The sequence below is a fragment of the Teleopsis dalmanni genome, chromosome X (assembly GCF_002237135.1).
Source record: "Teleopsis dalmanni isolate 2A chromosome X, ASM223713v2, whole genome shotgun sequence".
NCBI classification, from domain to species: domain Eukaryota; kingdom Metazoa; phylum Arthropoda; class Insecta; order Diptera; family Diopsidae; genus Teleopsis; species Teleopsis dalmanni.
In genome coordinates this window covers 20,998,203-21,008,429 of record NC_051848.1, presented here as the reverse complement: position 1 = coordinate 21,008,429, position 10,227 = coordinate 20,998,203, and the positions used below count along the sequence as shown (strand labels likewise).

Sequence of the window (10,227 nt, the reverse complement as noted above, 5' to 3'; positions counted from 1 at the left end):
ATTTTGCTCATTTATTTGATTTTGTGCTGCTGTCCTTCCTGCTGCTAATTTATCGGGATAATTGCCAAATGACCAAATGGGGAGTTTTATTACACCAGCTGCAGAAATGATGACCCAAGCACAAAGACCGAGCAGCAAAATAAAACTTTAACTCATGTCACATACAACTGCCATTGTACGTGGTAAGTACGTGTATATAAATTTTACTAATATTCACTGCTATATATGATGCCATATACATATATATATATGTATATATCTGTAGAATTATATATATATATATATATACGATATATACATTTGTATTCTTATATCGATGTGTTTGCAACTCCCTCGCCAATCAATGCAATATGTACAGTTTGCCACTTTTTCCAGATAGATACACTGCTCGTATGATGGGTGATAGCTGATGGATTCATGTGGCTAATTTTCCTTTTTAATTGTAATTCATAAATTACATTATTTACTTTTGTATCTAACGAGTGTGATGTGTATTGTTGCACCGCATGAAGTGTGGGTGGTTTAGTCTCGATAATATTACCAAAACAGTTGTGGGTTATTTTTATCAATTTATGCATTAGTTAAAGATTTTGCGGTTACAAACTGCAAATGAAAGTAACAATTTAGAGTTGCTTTTAATTTTAATTTAATCATATATTATATTTATATAGGGCACAGGTGATATAACATACAAAAATTAATAGAAACTAAAATAGAAGGCATTGTTCTACTGCCTAACCTACAACAATTTCTGTAGTATTCATTTCTGCTTGTGGCATTGGCGTTATTGCTGACGTTTTATTAATCTGTGGTTCAATTCTTTTTGGCAGCAAGTGTTTAAGTGGTTCCAGTATTTCATTATGCTTCAGAAATGTAATATGCTCTTGCTCCAACACTGAAATATTCACACCCATTTGTTGCATCAGCGTCTCTGTACCAAAAATGGCGTGGATGCAACGTTGCAGGTACGCCAGTAGATCATAAGCAAAACATGAACATAATTTACCAAATGTTTCACGTTCACTACTGGTAAAAGCTTGCTGCTCCTGACGATAGAAGGCCAATATGCGTAATGCTACTATTTCTAGTGATTTTTGTATGCAATATGTGACATCATTGGCTAAAGCGATTGGCGCGCACAAGCGCAACTCATTCAAGGCATTCAAGTAACCATTGCAAAGTAAGGCTAAAGGCTGAAAATCAAGTAAAGTTTCTGGTGGTCCAAGCGATTCATTATCTTTGGGTTTACTAGCATCTTTATCTGGTGCATCCGTGGTATCCGTAGGAGCATTTACAACTGCATTCTGTTTATTACTTGTATTCCTAGCATGCAAGGCAACCTTATTTATCAATGTGTACTTGTCCAAGGCGTATTCGAAATTTTGATTGACTTGACTAATGGAATTTATAAATTTATTTCTTATAACGCGCACAAATATTGGCACCATTAATGTACGAAAATCGGCTCCCACTCGACTAAAAGATAAACCAAAGTACATACACTGTCCAAGCACTGCATCGAACGAATTAACATCCCGTTCCAAATCGAATTCCAATGTTTGCAAAAAATCATCGATCTGTAAAAATAAAATAAAATCTATTAATAAGAAAATAATCTGAAATATTGGAATATTAATAAGCATTCAACAAAATCTTTTTATTTTATTTATACCAATAATTTACAATGATTAAGTTAATTTATATAGCTGTGGTTTATGCGTTAATTTTAATGGTATTTAAATTTTGGCGGGCTTTAGGTTGTGTTTTTTAAAAAATTTATATTTTTATATAATAACTTATGGTATACCTTCTGCTCAAAAAGTACTCGGACTTTGTAAATAAAACACACAAATTTAAATTTTATTCCAAATTTATTTTATTTCGCCTGAGCGATGATAGTGGTAAAAATCCATAGTAAAAATCGCTAAATGCACTTGAGGTAGTCTCACATTAACAGCTGCTGTAAACAAACTAATTGACCCTTTCTTGACAAATTTGTACCATATGTCAAGAAAGGGTGTATTAACATAATCAAAAAATTTTTGAAAAAGGTCTATTACTTAAGGAGTAGTTAACAAACAACAAATTCCGGATACTTTTTGAGCAGAAGGTATAAAAATATCGAGTTCCTACAATCACATCATAAAGAATTTTTTTATAGGAGATAAATTAAAAAGTCAGCCTAAATGACTGTTAAGGAAAAAGCAACAATTATTGCACTAGTTGAACAAAATGTATCCGTACGCGAAATAGCAGCTCAAATCCATTTTAATGAAAGCTTAGTGCGTCGATTTTTGAACAAATATCGTGAAACGGCAGAATGAGTTCCAGTACATCGTATATTTAGACATTTTTAACTTATTCAAACTCAATTGGTATTCTCTGAACGACGATAATTAAGGTTCATATTGTCCTCAAGGTAGGTCGCTGCAATCGCTTACAGCAATAATTATACTATTCATTATTGCACTAGGAAGTTAATAATGACACATTCTACTGGCAGCATTCCCTTACCCTTTTCATATTTTTCTTATTCGTTTAGTAATATAATCCGTTTCACATATTACATATGTTTTATATGTTTTACATATATTTTCGAATCGAGTTTATATACTTAACAGTGGTTAAGCTAGTGTTCATATCTGGGATCCTTCTCCTTAAACAGCATAAGATCTTTACATTTTTTGCTTTATATTAATTTTTTTTTCAGCAAAAGACGCTTCAGAAGAAACCTGTTTCTTCAATTCTAGATCGATCGCTTCTATTCAAAAACTATCTGACGCTATGTCTTGTAATTGATATTTTGACTTATGTCGTATTACTGTATCACTTCTCACTTACAGTCGGCAGCTACAGTGTGGATTTAATCCTAATGCCTGCAACATCGTGTTGGGGTTGCTCGTTTTGACTACTTGATGTGCAATCACAGCATCCGTTCTCGTTTTTAAATCATACATGAAAATTTGTTCTACACTTGTATTACGAATTCTTGAACTCATTAGATATATGAGTTTGCATTTATATACTTTATTATTACTATGCCGAACTCCATATACAGTTCAGCTTCCATAAATCGAAGTACCATTTTGCAAAGAAAAGGTACGACTTCTGGAGACTTCAAGTTAAAATTTTTTTTTGTAATTGTATGTAATTTGTGTTCTAAACCCTTTTGAACTCTGTTTAGTTCGAGTTATAGAGTTCGAGTTATAGAAATTTGACTGTATATTGCATATATGTAACTTCAAAAATTACAATTACACTTTATTTTCTTGTTATAATTCAAGTTTCTCTTGTAAACAAATCCGCTACCATTGTATCCATTTTTAATTAATAAATGATATCCCCTATTAATTTAGTTTTAATTTGTGTCTACTTGCAATAAATACTAAAGCACTTTTGTCCTATATCAATATAATATAAAGCAATTAATATAAAGCAATTAATATAAAGCAATTTTTATATAATTTTAATGATCTGTCGTCATTGTTACATGTCTCATTGACATATGATATAATGTAAGTTTTTGAGATATTAAACCGCTTTTTTATTTCTCTAATCTTTTATTGAAATATACTGCCGCAAATTCAAATAAACTTCAATACTCAGAAAATCCGACATTTTATAAAGCCATTTTTGTCTTGTCGAAGGTTTATATGAAGTTTTAGTTCAAATACGCAGAGTATATTTTATTAATTCACTGAAGTGAAATCAGCAAGTCTTCATTTAGATATGTAATATTTTAGAGATATTAAGGTCTTATGTTTCATACAGGAACATATCATATCATATTCTTTTGTTAGGATCATTTTCTTTTATATAATCTCAGCTAACATTTGCTTCTACTTTCATTCACCTTTTAATGTAAACATCACCATCCTCATATATTTGAATCTAAAATAAATTAAATTGTAATTATTATTAATTTATTGTTTTTTAAAAACAAATTGTACAGTTTACCTCTTTTTTTATCGCTAGTAAGTAGATTATTTATTGTGAGCCGTATAACATCCTTTAATTTTAAACTATTTTATTGCATTATGGTATCGAGACATTCAGTCCTTGTATCAAATAGTTATATCAGTTAGAACGAGTTCCAAGAATAGCTAAGTCTACGTCCCGAAGCTACCCATCGCCAGCGAAGTGCCGTTCAACACCTCCCAAAGGAACTTCAGAAGCAAGTTCCAGCGGGTTATAACAACAACAACCAGTTAAAATGCTTCGTGTATATCAGATGCTTTTCCACAATAATCAAAGCCGTAATTTTCTAAACCAAAAACAATGATTTTGATTCCAGTTCCAACAGCAGACACCCAAGTGGCTAGTCATTATTGTTGACTAAATGATGCTCATTTTTTCCGTTTTAATTGGATAACAACACAACTATATTTGCACTATCTTAGAATGCAATAAAATTTCTTTTAAAAACGCGAATATGATCTTACACGCAGAAGAAGTCATAAGTCTGCATTCACACTGTATTTTTATACTCAGTATGAAACATACTAATAAGGAAGGGCTACCTAGCGGTGCGATTTAATTTTTATTATATGGCAATATACGTAAAATAATAATAAACAAATAACTATATAATCGAAAAGTATTCAAATTTTTAAACCTCTTATGAATTAAATTGGGATATGGAAAGAGAAGTCATCATATACAGATTGGCAGTAATATTTTAGGAAAATAAGTAGTTAGCAAGGATGGGGTAGCGGCCTTGTTTCCAAAAAGCCCACTTGTGCTCAAATAATAGCCCATCGTGGTACCGCAAAGATCAGTATACGACCAACATAGAAAAAGGTAACGGCTTAGAAAAGTAATGAGCACTCAAAATGTGAGCCACAGTCTGCTCAAGATGGCTATACGAAAACTTTGGATTACTTTTAAGACATAAAACCGAAATTTTTTAATTTTAACTTAAACAAAGATCAAGTTTTTTTATACAAGTCATGTATTCTAAGCCGATAATTTAATGTAAATAATCATTTTATAGTAACTAACTAGATACTAGTTATATGTCCTAATTTCAACTTTATGCAAAAACATCATTGTGATTCAAAACTAACTAGTTTTTGCACTAAAAAGTATTTCGGCGTATAACTACTCTACAGTCATAACTTAAAATGCAAACTTGATTTATGTTAGTCAAATCCCAAAGACATTTGAAAAATAAATTAATTTTGCTTAAGACTTGCTATCGATTATTTTCAGAATTTCAAAATACTTAAAGGTCACGCAATTGTCTCACCTACCTTTCGATGCAGCCAAGCTTGAAAAAGTCTATCCCCTGCGGACTCCATAATTGACAAAGCATTATTTAACTTTGTCGGCGTTGTTGTTGAGGCTGAGTTACTGTCACTTACTACTGCTGCATCTGCTGCTGCCTTTTCTGCATCTATTGCAGTTGTTTCAAGTTCATCAGGAAATATTGCACAATATTGTGTGATTACATTGAAAAGATTTATGCGTGTCAGTTCAATTGTTTTGATTAAATGTTGATGAGCTAAAAAATAAATGAAAGAGGGAAATGCATATAAAGTCAAATATAAAATTAGATTTAAAACTAAAATAATAAAATTTAATTACAATAAATTAAAAAGAAATGAACACATTTAATAAATCTTAAATAAAAAAATAATATCTCCTTAAATTTTTGTCGGCACTATAGTCGCTGCTTTTAAAAGCCGAAGACTAACATTTAGTAATCAGTACTCAAAATCGACTATGAACTCCTCTTTCTCTTATCAAAGTAATAGCAACACGGAGCTTTATCAATTTCAAAATATTTATAGGCTACATAAGGCCAGTTATGTAGAGACCTCCAAAATACTTACATTGTGTCATTCATCTCATCGGCACGGATGAAATAACACCGAAGATTACGAGTTTTATCGAGTTAGCCTCTCTAGATCGTCGACATGAAAAAGGTTCATGTCGGGAAGGATGCGATATAGCACCATGGTCTTAATATGGTATAGGCAAATGGTGTGCAGATACTATATTACGTGTGACCATACCCTGTTCATTGAAAACACGAACCAAAGCAAAGCTTTAATTGAAATTAATTTGAAACAAAATTTATTCAAACTAATGAAATTAACTAAAATGCGCCATCGATTTATGTCTCCAAGGTAATCTTCCCCAAACTGAACAAAAGGTGTTTAATTTCTTGATAATGCGTCTAATTAATATATTGCAAAACTATACAAAATCGTTAACAACTTTTCAAATACTACTTTTAACGAGAAATTAAGGAGTTTTAATAGAAGTCAAAATTCAAACTATATTTATTAAAGTTACCAGCCATTTACTGACAGACAGCTTCACCTACATTTCTAATTAAATTTATTTTTATCGATAGGTTACTTTTTAAATCAAAGCGAAATGATCTTTGTAGTCATATAGTTGTTGTTGTTGTAACCCGCCGGGACCTGTAAGCAGATAAACGTAAAAGGAAACACAAGACGAATACATGGGTAGGGAAGTGGATGGATAGTTAGGGGGTAAATGACCGTCATTCTGGATCCAGGCGAAGAAACCTAGCCACTTCAATGGGGTGAGTCCAAGTGTTAATTGGACGAAGGTTTGTGTGTGCAGAAGGACATGAAAACAGATAGGCGACATTATCGGGAGAAGAGCTGCAGTTAGGGCACACATTGTGGATAGACGTATTTATGCGAGACAAGTAACTATTTAGCACTCGGCTATATCCTGATCTCAATTGAGCAAGGATAGTTCTTGCTGCACGAGGAAGACAACGTTCATCCGGGGAGATTTCAGGCAGAGAACCTTGTTGTCTGACAACCTAGGTCTAGAAGAAGATACTGCATCTTTTATATGCATAGTTATATAGTCGCTGTTGGGAGTAATCAGTGGTGCTTGGTTGTCGTAGTTGACATGTGGCTTTGAAACTTAAATCTGGGCGATTTTGTAACCCACACTTACCCTTACCTAATCTACAATCTAACCAATGTAGTTTTTTGGCAATATAGTTCTTGTCGAACTACAATAATAACAACAGCTTTGACTTACTTTTCCATTCGGAATGGGATTACAACAAATTCATAGTTCCTCCACAAGTAATTTTCTTTTTGCGTTTTAATATGAATTGAAGCAATTAATAATACATTTTATATATCAATAAAAACTTTTCAAATTATGCAAATCGAATACTCTATATTATATTGTGTAAATTATTTTTTCTATGTAATACGACAGCGGCATAGCCAGAAAAATATTATTAAAAATAATATTATTATCTTTAGATTATTTTGTTAAGGTACAGATCTAACCGCGTCTTCCGGAATACGCCATCTATGACCATAAACTAAATGCAATTAGAAACATAAAGATAACCTGGTTTTTTCAAGCAATTTGTATTTGGCAATTAATTGCAAATTAATTCATCGAAAATAGACTCATTAGCTGGTGGGAGTTCTAGCAGACTCTCTATTTAATATAAGGGGTATGTCATTTCAAAAATTAAATAACCATTCATTAAATTTATAAAAAAAAAAGAAACTAGTACTCACTTTAAGAACCAACGTTAAAGTGTTACTTATCAGAAATACTGAATTTGAATGAATAACTTGAAATATAAACTTCCAACGACATATTAAAAATCGTTTTCAGTTTTGAAAACGTTGCGTCTGTCACTGCTGTGACACCTACAAATAGTTTTAAAACATTTAATTTATTTTAACTATTCCAACAAACCACTAACAAATACAGTGCACTAATTGAGCTTTTTCTTCTTACCATCGTCCACTGGAATTGCCTGTAACGATGCTGTCAACCAAACATCACGAGCCTGCAGAAATTTTAACTTCAACTCATTACTGCTAAATGCCTGCATGCGTCTTAAGTAACCCACGATTTGTAGGCACTTCGGTAATTGCAAATCAGTACGCAGTTGCGCTATGAGTTGCACCAACATCGTATGCCACAAAGCTTCTACAGAACTAACAATCGTCTACGAAAATTCAAAAATATACATTAATATTACTAATGAAATACTTTATGCTTACACTTATAATTGGTATATGAATTTGATTTTGTCCCATTTTCTGCACATAACTAGCTAGCTCCAGCGCTTCTTCGTAACGACCTTCACGAATGCAACGTTCCATCAGCTGTGGTAATTCCAATATTTCCAATAATTTGGAATTTTTTTTAAGTGTTATCGTATTTATGCGTCTATTTTCATGTATTTCAGCTGAATTGGTCAAAAATTGCTCACATTTCTCACTAAATTCGGGCAATATTTCAGTCATCGCAGACAGCTGCTCCTCCGCATTTTGGAATTCACGAAAAATGGTACGTGAGTTTTCTGCGGTGTGTATGAAGGTTTTGTAATTAGAAATTGCCAATTCCTGCGTTTCCTCCAATATGTTTTTTGTTTCCTCTGTGAGACGCGTCTGTTCTTTCTTTAATTGTTCTACTTTGTATGTGCCCAGTTTTGACAAATAATTCTGCAATTCCGGATTATCCCGCAAGTTTTCTATTTTATTTGATTTTAATTTTTATTATCATAAAATTAACTGATATTTATAAATACCTGGCACACCATCAGGAAATATTAACTTTAACACCCGCTCATATTCCAAATCCATTTTTAAGTTCTTTCGTTGAGCAAATTTATTTATTTGTTTATTCTTAAGCAGAAACACATCACAACACAAATTGAGCTACGTCAACTGCTGCAAAACAGCTGATTGTCAGTTCTAACATAGGGTTGCCAACATTTAGTTTTAGTAGCAAATTTTTACTTGAAAGTTATTTTAAGATATTAACTATTTTGCATTAGAATCATATATAATACTAATAATTTTTTCTTTCAGAGTTGTAAAAAACAGCATTAAGTTTGTTTGAAACAGCATTAGGTTTGTTTTCGATGGCTGGCAAGTATGACAAAAAACAACAAGTTACTGGGCTATACTGGCCGAAATATACGCAAAGCAGCAATACCATTTTCTCCACCTCGACCAATATAGCTATAATGTCCAAACACATCGGCCAGTGAAAAAAAAGTGTTACCAACGCAATAAGTGAACTATTATATGGGCAATGATGCCCAAATAATTCTGCACAGTAAATAATCGGTCTGTTCCACGAGCTACTCGTAGTAACTTTCAGTAGCGCTGTGTGTACACAAGTTGGTTAAACCAGCAAATTTTCGTGTAAATTTTATATGTGTTTAACTTGAGTTTTACTACGAGTGGAACAGGCCTAATATTTCGTATTCAAATTTCATACGCAATTTTTCGAATAACTTTCAGTTTCTTTTCTCTATCTTCTTTGTTCGCAACACAAAGTTGCGATCTTAAATTAAAAAAGATGTTGTGGCAACTCTAAAATATTTGTAAAATTTTTAATTGCTTTCATCTGAGCGTAGTCAAGAAGGGTCCGTGGTGTGCTATTTCCCTAAATATATGGACAAAATATGCTATAACAAAAACTATACGTAATTAAACAAAAAGAAAATTTCCGCAGAAAAACTTTGCACAAACGTTTTATATATTAAAATTTTAAATAAACAGATAAACATTATATATCAAAGGGTTTCTATAACTTGGTTATATTATTTTTTTCTTATTCATTCATAATTTTATGCATTTTAACGAAATAAATTAAATTATTAATTTAACTTCAATATTATGCCAATATGGAATGAACATAACTTTTCTCACAACATCAAAGTAACTTTTGAGAGTCTGTGCTCAAAATTACATTTTTATGCATTCATCAAACAAAATCAAACGCACTTGCAACATATTAATGTGCTGCCAACTACACCGTACACCTAACGGCTGAAATTCGTGGATGCTGTGAACTTTAGCGTACACTTAACAGTTTCGGCAAGAATAAAACAAAATAGAACACAATAATTAGTCTCATATATTTCTCACTATATAAATATGTGAATGTAATTGCTTAAAAGGGAAAAACGAAATATAATAGAAATGTTCTATGATTTGAGCTGCATACTTATGAGCAATCGCTACTGATGTAACGATTACAAGACAAATACATACATACATGGGTTTGGATGTGGATCGGTGATGTTTGGGGTACAGGTAAGGGAAAAAAGGGAGAAAGGAAGGAAGGATAAAGTTGAAATCATCCCGGGTACAGTCGCAGAAACCTAGCCACTTCAAGAGGGTAAGCCCAAATATCATAATATAACGTCAATATATCTGCTATCAAGATATTAAAAACTGTAAAACG

General features: G+C 32.2%; 1 protein-coding gene across 1 annotated transcript; it reads right to left on the bottom strand.

Moving 5' to 3' along the window:
- Nucleotides 1-338: 338 nt before the first annotated feature.
- LOC119689467 (conserved oligomeric Golgi complex subunit 8) lies at nucleotides 339-8,711 on the bottom strand. Its single transcript, XM_038104300.1, has 5 exons — nucleotides 8,558-8,711; nucleotides 8,028-8,500; nucleotides 7,759-7,972; nucleotides 5,253-5,503; nucleotides 339-1,577 (listed from the first exon to the last, which is right to left on the bottom strand). Exons 1-5 carry the CDS (start codon nucleotides 8,610-8,612, stop codon nucleotides 735-737), a joined length of 1,836 nt encoding a protein of 611 aa, XP_037960228.1. The 5' UTR covers nucleotides 8,613-8,711; the 3' UTR covers nucleotides 339-734.
- Nucleotides 8,712-10,227: the final 1,516 nt, after the last annotated feature.